Source organism: Paramisgurnus dabryanus, chromosome 16, assembly GCF_030506205.2.
Source record: "Paramisgurnus dabryanus chromosome 16, PD_genome_1.1, whole genome shotgun sequence".
In the NCBI taxonomy this organism is placed as follows: domain Eukaryota; kingdom Metazoa; phylum Chordata; class Actinopteri; order Cypriniformes; family Cobitidae; genus Paramisgurnus; species Paramisgurnus dabryanus.
In genome coordinates this window covers 6,634,410-6,659,365 of record NC_133352.1, presented here as the reverse complement: position 1 = coordinate 6,659,365, position 24,956 = coordinate 6,634,410, and the positions used below count along the sequence as shown (strand labels likewise).

Genomic DNA, 24,956 nt, shown 5'->3' with positions numbered 1-24,956 from the left:
CATATATATTTACTTCTCAGTCTCTTCATTAGAATACAACCAGAAAATAAAGGAAATGTGTATGTAGTATTAAAAACAGTATAAAAGTATAAGCTGAAGTGTCAAGTATTTAGGATAAACTTCCCTTTAACTTGGGCAATAGCAGGCAGCTGCAGGATCTCTTAAACCTAAATGAAATTAAATCCTAATTTCTAATTCGAATCAAATGACTTCAAGACTTCAGTCTCCTCAAAAAAGCTCAAGATGTGTTTCGTGCCAAGAGAGGTCACCCTAAATACTGACTGATTGTTCTGAAAATTGTTTTGTTTTTAATTTGGTGTACATATTTCCTCTATTTTCTGTTTGTATCTTAAAAAAGAGTGAAAATTAAATATGGATGGACATTAAAACCTAAGCCTTTTGCACAGTACTGTATATTTTAAAAATAAATATATTTTATAACATTTATATTCACGTCACATTGGAAGAAAAACTTTGCAGGTTACAAACCTGTAAACATAACCGATTTAACAAAAGATTAATATTAAATATATTTTCAAATGCAAAAATATACTTATATTTTATAACTTATACAAACTTTTATATTTTGCTAGGAAACGTTTTGCCAAATGGGTTGTAAAATAGAAATGTATTTGTTGCCCCTAAAATACCTTATGTAATATATGTTAATATATGAAGGTTAAAACTAAATATATTTTTAAATGTAAAAAATATATTTGATTAAGCTTTGCTTTCTACAAAATGTCTTTAGCATTTAAAACCTATTTTTGGCTAAGGAAATTTATTTTTTGCCGTAGGGGATTGGTCTGCATTTATACTGTGGTGTATTTGTAAAACATTTTTAGCATAATTATCACTGTTAAAGTAGTGTGGAGGTTTTCTTTAGTTTTGGGTATTTTGTGATATTGCATTAAAACTCACACATATACATCATGCATACATACATACCGTACATACAGCTGTGGAAAAAATTAAGAGACACTTCAAGATTATTTTCATGTTTTAAAAATGTACTATTTATTATATGTATGTGTTTAAGTAAAATAGAAATGTTTGTTTCATTTAACTACCGACAACATTTCTGCCAAGTTCCTAATAAGAATAATTATTTGCATTTATTTACTAAAAATTGAAATGGGGAAAAATGACCAAAAATATACAGTGTTTCCAATCTTGAATACTGCAAAGAAAACTTTAAATTAAAAGTTCAAATTAATTTCTCAATTAAAAATGCTAATGTTTTAACTTGTTTTTTAGGAGAATTAAAGACAAAACTGAAGTGGTCTCTTCATTTTTTTTATTAAAATTGACATGTTGTGCGTGTGGCTTACAGATGGCTTGTCTCGTGCTGGAGCTGCGCTCTTCAATGAGTTAAGGAACGCTGTCTTTGGAAAAGTGGCTCAAAGCTCCATCAGAAGGATCGCCAAGAATGTCTTTCTTCATCTTCATAATCTGGACCTGGGCTTTCACCTTAGCAGACAGACGGGAGCGTTGTCCAAAGCCATCGACCGCGGCACACGAGGGATCAGCTTCGTGCTCAGCGCTCTGGTCTTTAACTTGGGACCCACTTTCTTTGAGATGTTTCTGGTCAGCAGCATTCTGGTGAGTCTACATAAGACTACATAAAGTGCTCATTTCACGTTTTCTTTAGATGGAGATGTCACTCACTGGCAGTGGTGTTTGTTGTTTCTTTTCAGTATTATAAATGTGGTGGTCAGTTTGCTATGGTCACTTTGGGAACCCTCTCAGCGTACACTGCATTCACCGTCGCTGTTACACAGTGGAGGTACAGTACTGAATAACAATAGGTGTTTGTTTTAAAAAGATGTACAGGTGTCATTACTAATCAATTTATGTGTGATCAGGACGCGGTTCAGGATAGAGATGAATAAAGCAGATAATGAAGCCGGAAACGCTGCGATCGACTCTCTTCTCAATTATGAAACCGTTAAGGTAAGTCATGCTATAATGTAAAGTAATTTTTATAAGTAAGTTTAATAAGAGGGTTAAATATAATTGACTTTTTTGCACCTTTTCATGTTTTATATAGAAATCTGGCATATCTATTTGATCACGTTCCATTTTTTTTTTAGATGTATGTATACGTGTATGAATGTGGGCAGGGCTTTATCAGTGTGATGTCACATTAACAAGTGACTCAAAACAGCATGACTAATCAGACTGCTTTAGTTTAATGGGGATTAAAGAGGGAGTGGGTGGATTTTTTTTATTGTAGGGTGGTTGTGTTCACACACTGCCAGCACACATTTATGTCCAAACACCTTGTAAAAGTGGATTTTGCATAATATGAGCCCTTTAAAGGTTGCAATCTTATCCTAATCCTAACAAGCTATTGTGCTCTGCCCTGAAATCTTCAGTCTTAAGAGATATATTTTGTGCAGGGCTTTAGTCCCCGTCACTGGTGTCAATGCAGCTGGATTAAGTGCGCATACATAATGAGATCTCTACCCACTCTAAATCCGTTAGACTTGCACAAATACCCCTGTATCTCTCCGGTTCTCTCTAAACACACAACATTTCACTTCCTCTGATCATTGCCACACGAGTCTTTGTTAAGTTTGATGCTTTTTCATATTTAAAATGTTCAAGATCAAGCCATAATTGGAGAGGTGCTTTCAGTTTTAATTTCTCTATAGGGCAACATCTGGGTCAAATCTGTACCACAGACACATATAATGCATAAATAAATCAGTCCCTCCAGAAAAACGTGATTATGCGATTACATGATTTAACATATATTCAGCCAAAGTCCACATATTTATGCGGGGGACACATTTTTTCAAATACGCTGCACTTTTCGCAGCATAAATTGCAGATTTCCGTGCGCAAAATATGCAGGGCTTGCTTGATTTCATAATCCCGGCATTTTTGTAGCAAAAATCACATATATTTTAGCAGAAAGTTGAAAAATTTTGCATTTACCTCACACAAGCGCAGCCATGTCCCCTGTTGCCATGGGAACATAATGAAGTGACGTGATTGTGTGACGTGAACATCATTGCGAAAATGCAAAAGCTGAAAACTGTTTTTGCAAGTTCCCCCGCAGTTTTTGCAAGTTCCCCTTGCAGTTTTTGCAAGTTCCCCTTGCAGTTTTTGCAAGTTCCCCCGCAGTTTTTGCAAGTTCCCCCGCAGTTTTTGCAAGTTCCCCCGCAGTTTTTGCAGGTTCCCCCGCAGTGTTTGCAGGTTCCCCCGCAGTTTTGGCAAGGTCCCCCGCAGTTTTGGCAAGTTCCCCCGCAGTGTTTGCAGGTTCCCCCGCAGTGTTTGCAGGTTCCCCCGCAGTGTTTGCAGGTTCCCCCGCAGTGTTTGCAGGTTCCCCCGCAGTGTTTGCAGGTTCCCCCGCAGTGTTTGCAGGTTCCCCCGCAGTGTTTGCAGGTTCCCCCGCAGTGTTGGCAGGTTCCCCCGCAGTGTTGGCAGGTTCCCCCGCAGTTTTGGCAAGTTCCCCCGCAGTTTTTGAAGGTTCCCCCGCAGTTTTTGAAGGTTCCCCCGCAGTTTTTGCAAGTTCCCCCGCAGTTTTTGCAAGTTCCCCCGCAGTTTTTGCAGGTTCCCCGCCGTTTTGGCAAGTTCCCCTGCAGTGTTTGCAGGTTCCCCCGCAGTTTTGGCAAGTTCCCCCGCAGTTTTTGCAGGTTCCCCCGCAGTTTTTGCAGGTTCCCCGCAGGTTCCCCCGCAGTTTTGGCAAGTTCCCCCGCGGTTTTGGCAGGTTCCCCCGCGGTTTTGGCAAGTTCCCCCGCAGTTTTTGCAGGTTCCCCCGCAGTTTTTTAAATCCGTCCCTTCAGAAAAACGTGATTATGCCAAACTCCGCATATTTATGCGGGCGACATATTTTTTCAAATACGCTGCACTTTCGCAGCATAAATTGCAGAGAAAAGCTCCCCCGCGTGTTTGCAGGTTCCCCCGCAGTTTTGGTAAGTTCCCCCGCAGTTTTGGCAAGTTCCCCGCAGTTGTGGCATTTTTTGGCAAGTTCTCGCAACATTGCATGTTCCCGCAAATTCATTGCATAAAATTGCATAAATATATCACATATCATTGCATTTTTTAAGAAAACGTGCCGCAAGATCAAGAATTTTTGCCCGCAACAAAAAACTCTTGTTTTACTGGAAGGACTGATAAATCAAAATGTGACATGAGGAGTATTGAGTTGTGCTAAATATATTGTCAGCAAACACTACTGCATTGTCCCACATATAACAAGTGACCATACTGTCCAAACAAGTGCATTTCTATGGTAATAATAGTATAAGATGTTGTTAGGCACAATTATTATCATATTTCTTTTTTTTCTGGTTCTTTTAAGACAAGAACAATAGTGAATTTTCAATTAAAATCAAAATATTCAGCAAGCTTAAATTTAAGACTTTGAAAAGAACTTTTTGTTCTCACACGTGTTTTCTGTTTCAGTATTTTAACAATGAGAAGTATGAAGCAGAACGGTATGATAGTTATCTGAAGGTGTACGAGTCGTCCTCTCTGAAGACGACGTCGACGCTGGCCATGCTTAACTTCGGTCAGAGTGCCATATTCAGTGTCGGTCTCACCGGCATCATGGTGCTCGCCAGCAAAGGCATAATGGCAGGTGAAAATCAGTGACTTTTCATCATTCATCTTCATTTTATATTTGATACTTTTTTGTTTATATTATTTAGTAAGTATGCAATTATTTTGTTATTGATTAACACACTTTTTACTTTACACTGTTTTACTGTAGGGACGATGACAGTAGGAGATCTGGTGATGGTGAACGGGTTGCTCTTCCAGCTCTCTCTACCGCTCAATTTTTTGGGCACAGTGTACAGAGAGACGAGACAAGCTCTCATTGACATGAACACACTCTTCACGCTGCTCCGTGTCGACACTAAGATAAAGGTCTGCTATACCTTCACTGCAGTCGCTTGTGTTGCTTTATTTAGCCAGCATCTTCTGCAAAATGACAAATTATATACAGACGGAATGCGAATTGAAAGTCTGCTTTGTTTGATTTGAGTGAGCTTTTTATTAAACTACCAAGAGCTTCCTTTTTCCATTATTACAGATTGACGCATTAAAGTGTGGTAGTATTTGTTTCAATTCAGACAACATTTGAGTGTTTTCTGTCTTTCATAGCGTCAGTGGGGGAGGGATGATGATGAATCTCATTCTTGCTTTGGCTAATTTCATATGCGGCCTGTAATTACCGTGAATAAAATCTGTGCGATTGTTCGCAGTGATCAGTAATGGTTTTCACCGCATGACAGCACTGCCCATCAAGCCATTATCACAAGACTCTGTAATAACGCGTCTGTCTGTCTGTGAATGAATGTAAACTTGCAGAGTGCCATTCTGTTACCATTGCCATTACAACAGTTATCGTAAAAACATTTTTTTTTTTAAGAAGAAGTAAACTTGTATCTGCTTTGTAGAAATCAGGATAAAAGATGGAGTGATTTAGATATTTCCTGCTATTAAATGTGTTTTTATGCCTTTTTTGTCTTTTGAAGGAGAAAGAAATGGCACCGCCTCTGCTCGTAGCCCCACAGGAAGCCACTATCAAATTTGAGGATGTGTATTTTGAGTATTTGGAGGGGCAAAAGGTGCTTAACGGCGTTTCCTTTGAAGTACCTGCTGGGAAAAAAGTGGCGATTGTTGGTGGCAGTGGATCTGGGTAAGTTCAATGAAGGATTACACCGTTGTTCCTAACCCGTAGTTTTAAATCACAATCCTGACATTGAAGTAATGTTTTTCTAGGAAGAGCACAATTGTTCGTTTGCTCTTTCGTTTTTATGAGCCACAGAAAGGAAACATCTACATTGCAGGCCAAAACATTCGTGATGTTGGATTGAATAGCTTGAGGAAAGCTGTGGGTGTTGTACCGCAGGTGAGAGTTTTATCCCATCTCTAAATAAACACAGAGAAAATGTTAAATGTAAAAAATAGAGATTTTACATCATGGTTATAGTGACCAAAATCATCATGATTATCAATATTGTGATGGTTTTGCGAACCATTTCTAGAAATGAAAAAAGAAGTACTGATGCAAACCAAATTTAACATAAACAACATCAAATAAATGAGTCGTAAGATAAATGTTCATCTAGGTCAGATAAAAAAACAAGTGAGTAAATCAGATTTTTATATAAACACTAATCAGCAAGCAAGTAATCTGTCTGCGTATGTTGTGAGAAATCAGGTGAACTCTATGACCCAGGAGTAAAGCTGCCCGACATTTTTACACAAGTTTAATGCCTCCCAGAAAATGCTCTTCTTTAAATATATAAACATAAAAAATATTAAAGGGTTAGTTCATCAAAAATGAAAATAATGTCATTAATGACTCACCCTCGTGTCGATCCAAACTCATAAGACCTCCATTCATCTTCAGAACACAGTTTAAGATGTTTTATATTTATTCCGAGAGCTCGCTGACCCTTTTTGAAAATCTACGTATGGTATACTGTCCATGTCCAGAAAACTGATCCACTGATGTCACATGGACTACTTTGATGATATTTTTATTACTTTTCTGCACATGGACAGTATACCGTACGTAGATTTTCAATAAAGGGTCAGCGAGCTCTCGGACTAAATCTAAAACATCTTAAACTGTGTTCCGAAGATGAACGGAGGTCTTACGAGTTTGGAACGACATGAGGGTGAGTCATTAATGACATTATTTTTATTTTTGGTATCCCTTTCAATGAAAGGACAGACACTCAGTTCTCTTTTTATCACCTCTCAAATATGGGTAGGTTTCTTCAAAAACAAAAATTTTGAGCAAAAAGCTGAGATAATTCCATTTTTTTTTATAGTGTTCAGATGCAAAGTGATCCTCAAAACCTAACGGACATACAGCGGTTTGCCCTAGGGTGATATGAGATGCAGATTTACTATATTTTTATCATAGCGTTATTGGGGATTGCGAGAGAACTCCTCAATGGTGGGAAAGAGTAAATGAAAAATAAATAGAAAAGAAAGATCTGTCTAAAGAAATATTAAGCTAACATGTGTCAGTACAACTAGATTTCCATAAATGTGAATTTTTTTTGGAATTAAATTTAGTCAGTGAAGCACATGAGAGCAGACGTGAATGAATGTGTTTGTTTCGTTATTGCTTAAATTGGTTGATGCTTGACAGGGTTTTTTAAGCCGTCACGGTTAAACGGTAATTAAAACTGACACTGTAATACTAACTGTTGGACATTTTTATTATGGTTAACCATTAAACCAGTAATAGTTACATCTTAGTACAAAAATAGTCACCTAAATAAATAATCTTAAAAATATGCTAGCAATGCACTGCTACAACATTTCTGTGCCGATATTGATAATCGATTTTTTAAAATGAGATCTTCTGATATCAGTAGATACCTATAGATTAGGGTTTTTTACTTCTTTTAATGTTATAAAATCCTAGAAGTGCAGAAACTGCATTTCTGTTATCATTGGCACCCAACTCAAGTTCTGATGTGTTTTGATTGTCAGAATATAATCTGCCCTGATCACTGGCTATTTTCCCCGGTACTGGGATAAATGCTTTTACTGTATCTGCCAGTAGCGATTATAGGTCATATGCACCATTTGAAAAATCTTGGTGGTGACGACTCTGTATCACTGCCACAAATTCCCCATCAGAAAGGGTTTTTAGCGAGGGGGGAAGATTTTAACTTGGCTGCGTTTCTCCCTGATGCCTTAAAATGTTGATCGTTTAGTGTTTTAAAGGTTTAGTGTTTTATAAAGTTTTAGGGTTGATCAGTTTAGGTGTACAAAAAGCACAGGTACTATTTATTTTTATTATTTTTATTTATTAATGTTAACATTCTGTTGTTTATGTTTAACAGCTTAGAGATTTTTAGTTTCTCATCTTAAGAGGTGTAAAATAATTTAAAGAGACTTTTAAGACTCTGTTTTAAGACTTAACTTTTACTTTATTATGACTGAAAGTCATGTGTAGAACTTTTTTCCTTGAGTGCAATAAAAAAAAAAAAAGAAAATTGTGTGAGAGGATCGTCATCTCATTTCCCATGGAGAAAAATCGTGATTCACATTTGAGCAAGAATTGTGCAGCCCTAACTCATCAAGTACACAAGCAAAAACATAACCACATGCTAAACATCACCTTGATCATCTTTAGCAATTAGATAGCAAACTCACTAGCATTGTGGTGGGTATGTTCGAAACTTTAATTTTCTTCATAAAAGGTCAAAAGCTAGTTTAATATCTGTCTTTTATAAACCAGCAGTAGGTACCATGGGAACAGTGATCACACTAAATGTGAGACTATTCAAGACTAAAATGATTAAAACATTGATCTCTTTAAATACAAAGCTGGTTACAAACCATGTAAGTATAATTTCTTGTCATTTCAGGATCCCGTGCTTTTCCACAATACCATATTTTACAATCTGCAATATGGCAACATCAATGCCACAGCAGAAGATGTGTACAACGTGGCCAGACTTGCAGGAATCCACGATGCCATTCTCAAAATGCCTAATGGGTATGAAACACAGGTGGGAGAGCGAGGCCTGAAGCTGTCAGGTACGTATGTGACATGAAGTCTTGTTTTGATTAAAGAGTATCAGTGAAGCGGTGATGATCTGATGAACACGCTGTGTCTTTATAACAGGTGGAGAGAAGCAGCGTGTGGCAATAGCACGGGCCATCTTAAAAAACCCTCCCATTCTGCTTTATGATGAAGCCACGTCTTCACTAGACTCCATCACTGAGGAGGTGACTTCTGCATATCTATAATAAACTCTCTAGCTTATTCTGACCAACAAATGGCTTTGCTGGAGCATTTCTTATGTTTGTGCTGCATTAAAGGGCTAGTTCACACAAGAATGAACATTTTGTTATTAATTGCTCACCCAAGATGTTTTTATGAAATCGAGAGCTTTATGAGCTCCCATAGACAGCAATGCAACTCAAAACTTTCAAGGCTTAGAAAGGACATCGTTAAAATAGGAACGAGGATGCAGAGAGTGTCAAAATAAAGGTACCTCATATTGATATTTTATGTGCGGCATCAATACATTGTATTGTTAGAAATTTAATTGATGCATCAACCCATATCCATGTATTGTTACACCCTTAGTCTGCGTTCTGTAAATGTTTTCTTTTAACTGAATGTACCATGACACCTGGAAGTTGCGTAAAGCCAGCCAATCAGATACGAGCTTAGCAGATGGAGAAAGCATTTGGTATGATTGTGTGCAATATGAATTAGGCAGTCAGAGTGATTATAAAACTTAAATGTATTTGGTTTGTTAGTCTTTGAATAATTTAACATTGAAGATCCAGCATGCATCTCTGAGGTGAGACTCCTCTGAGTCTGTACCGTAGGTTTCTATTAATACTCAAAGTACTTTTTTTTCTTATATTTACACAAGTCTTTTCATTTTCATGAGAACAAGGCTTTATACTTCATTATAGGGAAGGCGTTGTTTGCTCTTTCGGCTTTCCTCTGTGTTCTAATGTATCTTCAGAAGGGTCTTCATATAAATTCTGTCAGTCACATCAGCCCTTGTTATTGCAGGGAAACCGCCACTGTCGCGAGGCAGACGGATACTTTTATGAAAAAAATAAACCCATTACCAAAGCTTTTTTAATCCGGAGTAGCCATTCAGAGGAATAAAGATGATAAAGAGACAGCACTTCAAACACAATGTGATTTTATGCTTATTTTCTTTCCAGAACATTCTGAGTTCAATGAAGGAGATGGTGAAGGACAGAACATCTGTGTTTATCGCTCACCGCCTGTCCACCATCGTGGATGCAGATGAGATTGTTGTATTAAGTCAGGTAAGCCTCCCTACAGCTGGTGAAACATCCAGAAATCTGATTTAGGAATCATCTTATGCACATCTCTTCTCCACTAGTCTAATAAACCCATTTGGTAGCCAACTTTTTCCTGTTTGTCCAACACGTGTAAAATTGGCACAGACCCTTGCCGTCATTTTTACTTCCGCCTGTTTGGCATTAACTTACTTTATTGTGTGATGTAATGGTATTTGTGCAGTGTCACATTGACCATGTTAACATGCACCCTCATAATAAGATTTTTGCGATACGGATTAAAAAGGTGAGGTACTAAAATGCGCGTGTGTTTAAGTCACGCATCTTAAGAGCAAATTCATTTTAAACTTGATATTAGGAAGTTACCCTGAACTTTGTCAACACAACTCGCTGTCAGCAGTCTGCCTTCATCCAGAAAGAGCTTAAATAACACAACAGCAGCATATAAAACCATTACATTATTACTGTCATAATATTTTTGTCTTCATTATGGCACTGAATAATGAAATGCGTCCATAAGAACGGGTTTGTAGTTTAATGTAAGTCAATTAAAACAGTGGACAGTATTTGTGAGTTCATCATTTGTGCTGTGCATTGGGCTATGTGTGAATAATAAACGCAATCATTAGCGAATAATCAAAAGTGAAGAGGTTATAGGTTCAGTCATGTAAACATCTTACTGCCATTAAATCCTTACTCTGATTATTGGAAATAATGGCATTATTAATGTACATGTAAACATAGTCATTGAGAATAAAATGTATTCTGAGGAGAGACACTAGATACAGCGAGATGAAGGCATTTTCATCATTTAAACATCTCCTCTATTTCTCATTGCTGTTCCTACACATGTGACCTTGTGCATAGTTTTCTCTTGGCCTGCTGGTGAAAGGAGCTTGTAAACTGATGTCTGTATCCTCACAAGCTGCTCTTGAATTAGATGTAAAGAGACTGACTCTGTGACACACGCGCACTGTTAAGGGTCGTTCACACTATGGATGATAACTGCAGTATAATACATATAGTTTTAAAAATAATTCTATATTAAGGAGAATAAATTAAAATGTACAACTATAGTCATAGTTTTCCATCTGATGAACAATAAACCAATGACGGCCAATCAAATCTTATGAATTTAAAGTGCTTACGTATGTAAAATGGCAAACTACACTGTGAAAAAGCACATCGTTGAGGTCCATAACAAATTACCCAACTGTTGCAGTGAAATTGACTACGTAATTTTTAATGTCTACTACATTGGCTATGCCAAAATATAGGATAATAGATTACACAAGCTAGATTAACTGTTAAGAGATACACGAAATGCAGCATAATGAAGAAATCTGCCACTGTAAATACATTAAGAACAGCATGTTTAATGACATGTAAACAATTGCAAAACTATTTATTAAAGGAAATGTAAAATTTTTGTTAATGCCATTGAAGGTAAATGATTTGCACAAGTATTGCGGCACACGAGTGAATTAAGTTATAGTTATCGTTATAGTTATATACTCGCATCAATCGTCAGTTATACTCGCGCTCTGCACTGCGAACACGTATCAACAAACGGACGAGGCGTTTATCATACCTACAAACTAGTCGCTTTTCGGCGAAATTCGCCGGTTTGTGTCTATAAATAAGGCCCGCAGGAACATATAAAACAAGGAGTATTCATTTTAAAACATTTGAAAAGTCAGTCACGAAACAGCGTTCTGATTATGCTAACTACAACTAAAGATATCGCTCTTTTCAAGGCTTCGTCCTTCGAAGGACGCATTTAAAGGCTGCACACGCCAATGAAGGATGTCTTAAAATGTTTCATTCTGTATAAATATGAATCACAACAACATGCATACAAAATATATTACGTTATATACAGCATTTAATTAATCCCCGCATCTGCCGCGCCCCTGCCACCTGACCATGTGTGTTCAATGGCACTGCGCAGATCGATCCACAAAAAACATAAAAGTACTGCTAGAGCGATTTATAAAGCATGCGAGCAGTCTGCTCTCACAATACTTTGACATCATACACTATCTGTTTGCACAGTTACATACGTCACGTGAAGAAACCCCATTCTGTCTCAAAATGGAAAAGAAAAGTTTAAAATAAACCCTGTGCATCACTTTTTAGGTTAGTTCACAGGCATGTTAAAATGTATGGCTTTGGCTGCTGACACCACCAACTCATCTGCCTGATTTAAATAGAATAATAATTTATATCATGTAACTTTAATTGTTTAAATGTCATTGTGCGGTGTTGCGTTTTGAAGCATGGTAAAGATATATATGCTAAAGACATTCATTGTTTTGTAAATGCTAATAACTACACTTATTATTATAGTTCACAAAACCTGCTTAACTGAATGTTAAATCAATTAAACACTGGTATTATTGAGAACATAACCATACATGACAACTTTTGCTTTTGTTAATAGACATCTGCTGTTTTAAAGCTGACTTGACTCTTAATTTACTTACATCATTTTGGAGAAATGTCTTTCTTGTAAGATTGGCTTTGTCGATTAGATTAAGCTAATGTTTAGCTACACAGGTATAAGGTATAATATATAATTGCATATTTGTGTAAAGTGTATTTTGACAGCAACACAAACTACATTATAAATGATAACAATAGCATTTAAATAAAGTTGTATTCTCACACATTCAATAGTTGTGTGTGATTTTGTTGGGTTTTTTTAACTAAAGGGGGCACCACTCTAATGAGACCACCTCCATGACCTATACAGATGATGAGGCAGCTATAATTCCCAGCCGATCCCTGTATTACAGCGTTGTCGTGCTATGCATGAGTTAAATCAAATCAATCACAGTATAATCATTGTAGGTAGTGTAGCACTTCACAATTCTGTTTTCCCCCTTTTCCCAATTTTACCCTATACAATTTTTTTTTCAGAACCTTTTTAACCTCTTGTGAGTATGGTTTATAGTTGACACGCTTATTGTTGCACTATTCTTTGAACTGACAGGGGGCGACTCGAGCAATCAAGTCCAACACCAACACAAAGTAAAGGATAAAAGTTGTTTTTTCGCTGAAACAACCCTGGTGCTTGTAACATCAAAAATTGGTATATGGGTGATTCTCACGAAAACTTGGTTTTAAAAATGTCAAGCATGAAAATGTAAAAATTGCTTGAATTTACTTTTTTTCCCACCAGACATTGAAAAACAAAGTCTGGAGTAAATGGGAACATTAATTTAAACCATTTTACTTATCATTTAACACTTTTTGTAACATAATTAAAAAAATTTGTCCTAAAATATCTCATTACCGCATCAGTCAGAAAACATCAACACTGACATATTTTCAAAATGACATGACAAACCTGAAAGAACATAATTTGGAGATTCTGCACATGCATTTAAAATTAAAGTATTATGCTTCTATTAATTAAATTAACATTTAATAAGCATCTGTTGCGGTAATGATAATCAAAATGTCGTGTAAGCATTCTGACAAGACAATATTTCATATTAACTGTAAAAAAAATGATCTTACCTGGTAGCCATCTTGAAGTAACTGGTCCATGTGCTTGGTCACTCAAAATCAAACTTTATTAAAATTCTGTATGTGTGCTTAAACTTTTCTCAAAAAGTGTTGCGGAGGATGAGAACATCAGGCATGGACACATTATTTTCCTAATTTTTCTTCATTATTATTATAATACATGAATATTCTATAAATATTTTTTCTGTCATCTAAAGTAGTCTAGCAAAACATCCATTTATTTTTTTTATAATTTTTTTTTTGTTAATTTGATTAAATTACAACATAACGCATGTTCAAACACAGCCGGACACATTGCGGTAATGAGAATTTCAGCAGAAAATGAGATAAAATTGACAAATTATAAATTCTTATGTTGAAATCACACATTGTGCAAGGTAGAACACAGTATTGTGTTAATTCTGATGCTTTTTAATATTACTATATTACACATTTTATAGCTAAAATCATTAGTGCCGTGTTGTTTCAATGGTTTCGTGAGAATCACCCATATACTGTAAATATGAACTTCACAGCTTGATATATAAATATGAGAATCTCTTAAACACTTTAATCTTTTAACACTTTAATCTTTATTAAACATAACCATATCATTAACGTTTTTACTAGACGAGCAATACAGAAATCTTAAGGTTTGTATTTTATTCCTCATCCAGTGGTTCATTCAATACAAATATAAGACAATAAATCTGAATAATTTTTTTCAGGTTTCCGTACTTTACTTTTAAGTGTCAAAAAAACCGCATGCGCGGTTACAAAAAATGCCAAACACACCCATACACTCAACATTGACGCCATTTTTTGCCCGGCGCACAAACGCGCTCATGCGGACGCATCAAGTTTAAACAATACTTCACTCGGCCACCATATTTGCAATGCCTCCAGACAAGACAAACTAGACCTGTCAATTCTGAGCAAAGTCACTCTTCCAGAGAATTCTGATTGACGATTGGCTCTTTTTAATGGGAGGTGGGACCGGAGCGGCTGACCCCTTCTGACCGTTGCACTCTCCCCCAGTCATATCAATACCATTGACACATCTTGTTAATATTAAATATCTTTGGTGTCGCAACCCTTGCGGGTGAATAAGCATAAAGGTATCATTAACCTCCGGTGGTGTAGACGCCAATACAGTTATCGTTATAGTTAACGTTATATTTAAAATGTGAATGGCTCTTAACCATCCACTGCAGTAACTGACGAAAGACAGGTGACGGGATATAAGTAAGACATACGTTTTATTATTGTGTGATCAAACTCAAATATAAGATGTGGCCGTGTGTCTTAATCCTGATATGTTGTTTATTTATATAAAAAAATAAAATACCTATAATAAACATATAGAAGAAGTCTTGTTACAATACCAATATTTTCATTTTTTGTTAGACGACTATCGTTTTTTAGACGTCTTTTAACTCTTTCCCCGCCATTGACGAGATATCTCGTCAATTAAGAGAAAACGCTTCCCCGCCAATGACGAGATTTTCCGTCTTTCCGCAATACCGCTATTATCCACCAGGTGGCACCCTTCAGCAACTTTTTAAAACCGGAAGTATTGCCCTATGGCAAGCTGCTGCATGTTCGTGTCTGTTTTAAAGATCGCTCTGAATCGGATCTCTATGAAAAGTCTGTCACAAAAATGGAATTATCTCTGCTTTTTGCTCAAAATATGGTGTTTTTGCAAAAACCTACCCATCTTCAAAAGCTGATTGCAAAAGAACCACTAAAGGTAGGATGAAACGTTTTTTTTTTTTTGTTTGAAAGCAGAGGGTCTGTTCTTTCATTTAGTATTTTGTATGTTTATATATTTAAAGAAGAACATTTTCTGGAAGGCATTAAACTTTGGTGAAAATCATGAAAAACGCTGGCGCTGGCTGGCAACTTTTTTTAAAAACGCTGGCGGTGAAAGAGTTAACAACAGAATTGCTTCCTGTGACTATTCCTGTGACTACACCTTTGAGTTTGCTGATTTTATTTTGCTGACTGTGTGCTTATATAGACATATATATATATAATTTTCTATTGCTTTAAATAGAGTTTTAGTTTTTATTTTGTACCATAGTAACAGTGCTTATGATATCCCTAATCAGTAATATTTATATAAAGCACTTTCTCATCCGCAGTGAGGTACATATCAATGTGTAGTATAGTGTGGGTATATGTGAATTTGGATGTGACCTCCGTGTTACTGGAGTCTTGTTATGCACTCATAACATCATCAGCAGGATCAGAGGGTTTTCGGCTGCGCTCAGGTCAGAAGATGGCGTGCGGGGGCAGACGCTTTGGGTTTTTAGCTCATTAACAGTGGAAATACCTTTTGCCCGGCACTCAGTGACACCTTTGTTTATCTCCCACGAGCGGAGACCTTTTCAATCTGGATTCGGCTGGGAGGTGGAGCACGTGATGGAAAGACGCTGCTGCTGCTGGCAGCTTACAGCATTGTGAAGCAGAAGGTCAGGAGAATAAAAACTGCTTTAAATGAACCTCGCGTTGCACCTCCAAGTAAAAGAAGAAAATATTATTGCGTTTGCCCGGCAGTAGAAAAAAAAGATTGTAATTGCAGCATACCCCCTACACGACAACAGCTGCTAAAAATACTATGGTCTTTGAGTCTTGCTTGGCAAAGCAGGGTAGTAATTGATGCAAGTAACTAGAAAACCGCCGGGAGATATATTCACTTGTCATCGTGCAAGCTCATTTCATACTTTGCTTTGTTGCTGGCAGTCTTTTAAGACCCGGTGCATGTACGCCTACACCGCTGCATCTGTTATCTACAGTTCTCTTAGACCTTTCTGGAGCAAACACACACCCTATCTCTCTTTCTCTCTCGCTCTCTCTCGCTCTCTCTCTCAGTGCCCCTTCACAGCCCTAAATCTCTTGTTTTGCCTGCTTCTTCCAATTTGGATGCAGATGCACACTGGGTTTGTCTGCAGGCAGCATTATTCTGCATTTAAGCCCTGCTTCTTTATTGATGTCTTGATATTCACCAGCAAAACAGTCTCTGGCCTCCTGAAGCATCTCAAGGCAAAACATGCATACGGTATCATGCTCTCCTATCTGAACATCTCACTGAATCAAAAAAGCAAATATTTTACATTGCTTTTTACCTTATTAGTAGAAGTTTAAATGACTTTGCTCAATACAAGATAAGCCTGTTTATTGAACAGTAAAAATCTAGCATAAGACAAAGGACCAACACACACAGTTTTAAAGTTTTGCTACTTAACCCTTGTATTGTGTTCGATTTTTGTGACGATTTTGATGGAGCGGGTCAAATTGACCCGCATTGGATTCAATGCAATTCCGTAAATATCACATTTTGAAAAACAAGAAGGGATTAGGTATGAACAGAACCATTTTAGTATCAGTCTTTGTCACACATTATAAACACTTCAAATTAAAAAGTAAGATTTAAAAAAATGCATTTAACCACAATTTTTAACATGTTTGTTTTAACAAATGTTGCACAAAAACTGTTGCAACATTTAACATTTTAAATTTTAATTCAACATGTTTTTTTTAACATACCTATGTTTAAGACATCCTAAATGAACAATTTAATATTGCTGTGAAATGAAATGAAGCTTTTCTTTTTCTAAACAGCCTCATCTTTTGTTCTTGAGGCTCATTGTACAAATTCAAGAAATCACTGTTTACATGATGTGCACACATCAAGCATGCGCTTTCTGACCTCTTGCATTTTACACAAATGATGCTTATTTTGGTGTCATGTTTTGTGGGGCACAGCTGGCATCACCTGTATTCACCTCTGGATTTACTGTGGGTCTGAATTAATCTGCTTTACATAGTATTTCATATACATTGAAAATAGAAATGATAGTTCACATTTACTTTTCTGTGTCTGAGGAAGTCTTTATCAGTACTGAAAATAGTGAGGAAAAGCTCACTTTTCCCTTTCCAGGGTAGTAAAACACCAAAATATACGCAATAAATGTATTTAATTTGTGTCTATACAGTTGCCTTGGAACAAACAAATATGGGTCAAATTGACCCGCGAACATCAAAATCGTACCAAAAATCATTATTTGTGCTAAAAAAAACACTTCAAAACACATCAGTGTATCCTAACTTTGCATGCATGTTCATGGCCCTAAATGAGAATAAGTGACAAAATTTCTGGAAGAAAACTGAAACTTTAGTAGTATTTCATATACATTGTAAACAGAAATTATAGCTCACTTTTACCATCTGTGTCTGTAAAAGTCTTTTTCAGTACTCAAAATAGTGAGGAGAAGCATTTTTACCCCCATTTCAGGATAGTAAAACCCCAATATAACAACAAACACTAAAAATATATATTTAATTTAGGTCTATGCAGTTGCTTTGGAGCAAAACAAAATGCGGGTCAAATTGACCCGCGAACCTCAAAATCGTTACAAAATTATTTTGGTACACTTCAAAAAATATCAGCATGTCTAAACTTTGCATGCATGTTCATGGCCATAAATGAGAAAAAGTCAGAAAATTTCAAGAATAAAATCACAGGTTAACTGGTTTATCCAACAGCTTAAAAATCAAAACGGGTCAAATTGACCCGGAACATAATATAAGGGTTAATGTAAAAAGATGGCAATAGTATGATTCATTTGTGCAACATCTTAAACGGTCCTGTATTTTGACCATGTGAAGCTAGTAACCTTTACATGGTACACGCAAGTATAAGAAACAAGTCAATGATGTAACTCTCTGTAAAGCACAGTTTACATAAAGCAAACACTAGCCAAAGATGATATTATTCATGAAAATTGTTCTCCTCTTGTAGTTCATGTAGCCTTTAAATCTCGTTTGGCTTTTTCAGACTTGCTAAAACTATTGACATGATGTTTGAAAATCAAAGGTATAAATGATATTACTGATGTCATACTGATGATATAACCCACCAAATGTTTTGTATTTTCACAAAAGTTTCACAAAATGCCTTTCAGGAAAATTTTCTTCTAAAAATATATAAACATACAAATATACCAAATGAAAGAACAGACCATCTGCTTTCAAACAAACAAAATGGAGAAAAATAAACGTTTCATCCTATCTATATTTTTATCTCCTTAAAAAGTCTTAAATTTGGGTATTTTTCTTTAAAAAAAATTTTTTAACAAAAAGCTGAAATAATTGCATTTTTGTAAAGGAATTTTGTTCAAGATCAGATTCAGAATGATTATCAAAACATACATGGAGTTTAAAATTAGTAAATAACAGTTTGGCATCAGTTTTTTCATTAATTGGGTAAATGGATGATCTAGTGCAGTGGTTCTTAACGTTATTCCTGGAGGCCCACTGCTCTGCACATTTTGTATGTCTCTTTTATCTGACAGACTCCGTTCAGTTCATGGAGATCTCTGCTAATGAGCTGATGATTTGAATCAGGTGTATTAAATAAGGGAGACATACAAAATGTGCAGGGCAGTGGGGCTCCAGGAATAACGTTAAGAACCACTGATCTAGTGGACAATCGCGTATTGGAGACTAGCATAAAATTCATCAGGAACACATTTTCTTATGCAAATGTTTTCTCTTAATTGATGAGATAACTCGTCAATGGCGCAGAAAGAGTTAAAAATGCTCAGAGTTAATATACAGGGTTTCCACGGGTTCGTAAAATCCTTGAAAGTTTGTAAATCTAGGGGGGGGGGAATCAAGGCCCTGGGAAGTTTTTGAAAATATACATACATAGATACAGTTCATTGAAAGTGCTTGAATCTATTTAATGCAAGAAGTTTTCTGGAAAAAAATCCAGATTATTCCCTGTGTAGTGTAGGATAATATCATAAAAATGTAAAGACTTTTTAATCTCACATGCTAAACTGTTCACTTTAAATGTTTATATCTTCTATATGCGAATGTTGATTCATACCAAAATGCTTTTTTGCATAGTTGTGTTTGACACATGAAAACGTCTCGGGTTACGTATGTAACTGTTATTCACTGAGAAGGGAACGAGACGCTGCGTCTCCTCACCATACTTCCTGCATCCCTGTAACGCCTTCTTTGGCAATATTTCAGATAGCAATATACTTCCTGACTCCCACGTCACTGTATCTTTTTCTCTACATTGGTTAAATATGAAATACACATTCAGACGAACTTACCCTTGGAGGCGTCCCCAAAGTGTCACCGCAGTGGCGCAGCACGAGTTGAACTGTAACAATGTATCTTTAAAGGTAACACAATGTAACCTTGCTCTCACTTGAAATGTGTCCCCACATTTAGTCCTTGAATTTGAGGGTATTGGACCTGAAAAGTCCTTGAAAGGTCCTTGAATTTGAAGTTAACTAAGGTGTGGGAACCCTGATAATATAAAAACAAAGTTGCCAGCCAGCCAGCAAAAGTTTAATGCCTTCCAGAAAATTTTCTTTTTTAAATATATAAACATAAACAAAATAACTTATCCTATCTATCTTCATTTGTTTCTTTTATCAAATGAAAGAAAAAAACCCTAAGAGCAAAATAACTTATCCTATCTATCTTCATTTGTTTCTTTTATCACCTCTTAAAGCAACACTATGTAGTTTTTTTACCTTTAAATAATCTCTGTAAAATTATTTCAGTGATAGAACAACTTTTAACTGGACAATTTGTACTGTTGCTGCAACCTGAGCAGCCTCCTAGCTGCTACAAGCACACTCTGAAAGTGGCGGTGGAGGGTAGGAAACACAGCCCCTCCCCTCCCCCTGCATGCAGAAGAGTGTCTGATACCAGGCACTGTTGCGCTTTTCAACCACATGGGGGAGCTGTAAGTCATTTTTACATGGAAACTACATAGTGTTGCTTTAAATATGGATAAGAGATCAGATTCAGGATGATGATCAAAACATACACAGAGTTTTTACTGTTTTTGAATCAGTGGATGGTTCAGTGTTTTATAAGTTGGGTAAGAGCACCACTTAGTGGATAATAGCGGAAATACGGATTGCCGTAAAAACTCGTCTTTGGCAGGGAAACGTTTTCTCTTAATTGACGAGATAACTTGTCAATGGCGGAGAAAGAGTTAAGTGAGCAAACAAAACAAGCAGAAGTACTACTGAATGAGTGTTTATACTTTTTGTTTTTTCAAGTGATGTCTAATACAGTTTTGCACAGATTTTTTGCCTTTCACCTTTAACATCTCTCCCTCTGTCCTCTCCTATGACACAGGGGAAAGTGGCCGAACGTGGTGATCACCAAACTCTCCTCAGCACACCGGGCAGCCTGTACGCCGACCTGTGGAACACACAGAACAGCAAAATCCTTAATAACAACAGCAAGACTGAGCAAATATCTGAGCGAAGATCACAGAAAGAGGAAGAGCGGAAGAAACTGCAGGAGGAGATCATGAACAACGTGAAGGGCTGCGGGAACTGCTCGTGCTGACGGCATTTCACAGGAGACCCCGTCATATCCTCAAACCCCTGCTGCTTCACAGTCACTCGCGTTCAGTGCCGGGTGACAGAAATTTGCCCCGTGTTCATCAGTTGTGACAGCGGCAGGTCAAGAATATTATTTAATCTTTAATAATCTGTAACGGATGATCTCACGGTGCTTATTGGGCCTGTGACATTTTATCACATCATCATGGGCCCATGCATTTATTTTTTGTCATCAGGGTGATTCGAACCTTTTTTTAAATTATTTGTCTGCATAATCAGGAACTCTCGTTAGGTGTTTTTATTATAGGTATGTACATATTACTAATAAAATATTTTGGACTGGGAAGAGCACAGGAGCATAATTCTTATATTGTTACATAGATATTTTGTCTGTTAAAATATATTCGATATGTCTGGAGCGTTTTGGAAAACATTCTGTAGATGCCACATATTTTAAGATTTGATTTTGATACAGCATATCAGAGACATCATTGAATTAACAGCCTGTAAATGAACTTCATTGGCTGTCTGTGACCTTAATAAACTTGAGACCATTTTTGTCTGACTGATGTATAAAGTATGAAGCTTTGTTTGGATTGTGCAGCACTTTTAGCCATTCCATATTCAAATAGTCAACATTTAAATCTGGACACTAAATGTGCAATGGAAAGATGTTATCAAGTGTTTTGAAAAAAAGGTGTGTAAAGCTGAAATAAAAATTACTTTGTATTAAAAGTAGATACTTGATTTTGTTAAACAAAATAACTTTTCCCGGGTAAATTAAAGTGTTTTAAAACTAAATATGTTTATGATAGGAACCCATTACAGCAAAAATCCATACACATAACTCATGTCATGGTTAGTTATATCAAATGATAATTTTATGTCATATAATACCATTTTAAACATAAACGTGAATACAAAAAATGGGTTTTGTTCATTATTTATCAATGAGCCAAATTCAATTAAAACGTCTTGTAGTTCAAGTAAAGTAGATGTCTTTATAAGTTGAGTGTGTTTTTGTCAGATGTAGATGAAATGATTACTGTATGATTGATAGTTGTAATATGACTGTGATTATATCAGCTCTTGTGTTTTCTGTAGGTGTGATGATGATAATACCGCAGCAGCTGTTCTGTGTTAAATCAACGTGACATCCTGAAATCCATATGTTTATAAAGCTGAGATGCATGAACTTTAATAGAGGAAAGCCAGTATAATAAAGACTGCCAAAGAGAAAATGACAAGCATCTTCAGATATTAATAGCATCAAGTGCAAGCGAATATTGACATGGGCTCTTGGAAATTACATTAATTAGATAATGATGTATATTTCAAACATGATGAAGAATACGTGATTTGAGTCAAACCCTCTTCATCTGGTTCTTTTACCAAATGCATTATATGATCTGAAGTTCGATTTGAACATTGTACGTTCGCTTGTTTTTCCACAAATGCTATCAGCAGGTTTTTCATTGTGCCGTCTCTGTGCACATTAAAGCCTTTTGAAAGCCCCCTCTTTGCATCCGTGCGAGCAGCACAAATAACACATCCTGCTTTACGTCTGCTCAAGCTGTTCGCATTAATGTCCCCACCCCAGCATACATCTGACAGATCTGAATGATGCTGAAATATATAGCGCAAATCATGGGCACATGCAGATTTAGATCCTATCCTGGGTAAATTTTCGCATTAGTTGATGAGATGGTCCGACATCCTGAGACCGGTTGAATGCGTTCTGTGGGATCCACTTAGACGTCTTGGCCTGGGCGAGCTTTTATGTTGTTTGAAAGGCAATAAGAGGCTCTCAGCATCTACAAGTGCCTTAACTAGAGCGACCTTGCTCAAATCCTGTGTGCACTCAGCTGGGGCTGTGGGGACGTGACCAAGGCTAAACCTAATGTGCCTCAGCATCGGAGCAATTTTCTGCTCTTCTAAGAAATAATCTTCTGGCTTTAGTTGCCTCTTGTTCAGTGCAGTGCTTTATGGGTTTGTCCTGCATATTGTAATCAGGTCAATATTCATGGTTTATGACTCAACTTGTAGATGTAGAAATAGATTGATCGTTCAAAACTGACCCCATACTTTAGTTTTTAAGCCACACAGGCTATTTGTTATGTTGACTGATAACTAAAAAGCTATCTATCTATTAGTATGAAGCTTCTAGCAAACATGCATGATGTCTTTTTTCATTCTTATCATATAACTGAGTTGATTTAAGACCGGACTGATCCTGTGTGACCGGTGTCTGTGATGGAAGACAATCTTCTTTCTACAGCGGCACCTCATGCCCACAACTGAAGTCATTTAACTCTAGAAATATTTCTCAGTCGTGTTGCTTTGTGGTGGAGAGCCAAATGAACCTTACCATCCACAGATGTCCGTGTCTACACTGATACGCGTCTGCTGCTTCCAGAGATCAGAGCTTAATGAGGACTATATTTCACTGTTTACCAGGATAATGCCTTCACGTAGGCTGGGAATAACACAATGGAAAGGAGACAGCAGGAGGGTAACACTTACACAAACCAGCAGTCACCTCCAATACAAACCACATACTGCATTTCAATCTTTTATTCTGTTATTACAATTGAAGAATTTATATTCTTAAATGTGGTTTTAGATGTTTTTTTATAATTATGCATCAACAATTAAGAAGATTCATAAACAATGCAACACTGAACCAAAAGCATGGTGTCTGCGCATGCGTGCGTGTGTGTTTAATATGCCTTGCACCACTCTGTGTGGGAGTGCAAATTGCAAATATGTCTTTGTAATCCATATGAACAACATCATTGCTTCTGGTCAGTATGGTCTGAACATTCAGATGTGAAAACTGCTGCATTTACACAAGACTTTTTAAAGATGTCAAATAAATCTTTGGTGTCCCCACCCAGAGTATGTATGTAAAGTGCTAGCTCAAAATATCAGATAATTTATTATAACGTGTTAAACATTGCCACTTTGCAGGTGTAAGCAAAAATGTGCCATGTTTGGGTGTGTCCTTTAAAATGCAAATGAGCTGATCTCTTCCCTAAATGGCAGTGATGTGGTTGGATAGTGCAGATTAAGGGGCGGTATTATCCCCTTCTGACATCACAAGGGGAGCCAAATTTCAACGAGCTATTTTTTTACATGCTTGCAGAGAATGGTTTACCAAAACTGAGTTACTGGGTTCATCTTTTTTCACATTTTCTAGGTTGATAGAAGCACTGGAGACCCAATTACAGCACATAAACATAGAAAAAGTCAGATTTTTATGATATGTCCCATTAAAAACATCATATTGATCAGGTGAGACGTACTACAACAGCACGTGATATCTTTGTGTTAAAATTCTGGTAGTGGGGGACATTGTAACTCTCCTGTCTGTAGTTGTCAATAACTTTTTACATTTCTAATCTACTATTGTTGTAGTCAAGACCACCCAAACCAAGACCAAGATTTAAGTGCAGTATTCTGCTGTTTATGTTTTATCATTTTTATGGGTTTTTTCCTTCATCTATTAATGTAAAGCTGCTTTTAAACAATTAAACAATTGTGAAAAGTGCTATATAAATAAAATTGAATTGAAAAATTGAATTGGACTTTGAAGGGTTAAGGCCGAGACAAGGCGAGATCAAGTCAAGACCAAGGCCAGCCCTAACCATGAAAAGTCAAAATAAACATTACAAATAAATGCAGAGGTGAGTTTTATGTCTAGGATTTCCTAATGCCGAAATAGACGAAAAACTTGTTTTTCAGTCAATGAGTTGTAGTCATGCCCCTATTCATAAAACAGCTGGTTAGACACAAAAAATCTAAATAAGAAACAAGAAACAAGTTATTGATTGGATTTGAAGCAAAAAGTATTATATGCAATCCCATTGATCAGTTGACCGCTCTTGAAATAAAATCGGCATGCTCATTAAATCTGCAGTCCAGACCAAGACCATCAAAAATGGTCTTAAATGAACAAGTGGAACAGGCAAATTTTCATGATATGTCCCCTTTAAGTGCTATAATTGGGTCCCCAGTGCTTCTATCAACCTAAAAATGCGATAAAGATCAATCAGTGACTTTGTTTTGGTAACCTATTTTCTGCAAGCATGTGAAAAAATAGCTCATTAAGATTTCACCTGTTTTGTGACATAGGTAGCAAGTCTTTTTATAATAATACCGCCCCTTAATCTTCACTATCCAACCACAGCACTGCCGTTTAGTGCAGAGAGAAAGAGAGAGACTAAATAATTGACCGCACAATTGAGTTTCAATTTTAACAAACCACCA

At 36.6% G+C, this 24,956-nt stretch overlaps 1 protein-coding gene across 1 annotated transcript in view; it reads left to right on the top strand.

The window, feature by feature from the left end:
- Positions 1–21,678, top strand: part of abcb7 (ATP-binding cassette, sub-family B (MDR/TAP), member 7) — a 32,312-nt gene extending 10,634 nt beyond the window's left edge. The window contains exons 6-16 of the mRNA XM_065268002.2: positions 1,334–1,602; positions 1,698–1,786; positions 1,866–1,953; positions 4,417–4,591; positions 4,724–4,881; positions 5,493–5,656; positions 5,740–5,869; positions 8,358–8,529; positions 8,618–8,721; positions 9,685–9,792; positions 20,476–21,678. Of these exons, the coding sequence (XP_065124074.1) occupies positions 1,334–1,602; positions 1,698–1,786; positions 1,866–1,953; positions 4,417–4,591; positions 4,724–4,881; positions 5,493–5,656; positions 5,740–5,869; positions 8,358–8,529; positions 8,618–8,721; positions 9,685–9,792; positions 20,476–20,691 (1,673 nt within the window). The 3' untranslated portion in view covers positions 20,692–21,678. The remainder of the gene's footprint in view (positions 1–1,333; positions 1,603–1,697; positions 1,787–1,865; positions 1,954–4,416; positions 4,592–4,723; positions 4,882–5,492; positions 5,657–5,739; positions 5,870–8,357; positions 8,530–8,617; positions 8,722–9,684; positions 9,793–20,475) is intronic.
- Positions 21,679–24,956: the final 3,278 nt, after the last annotated feature.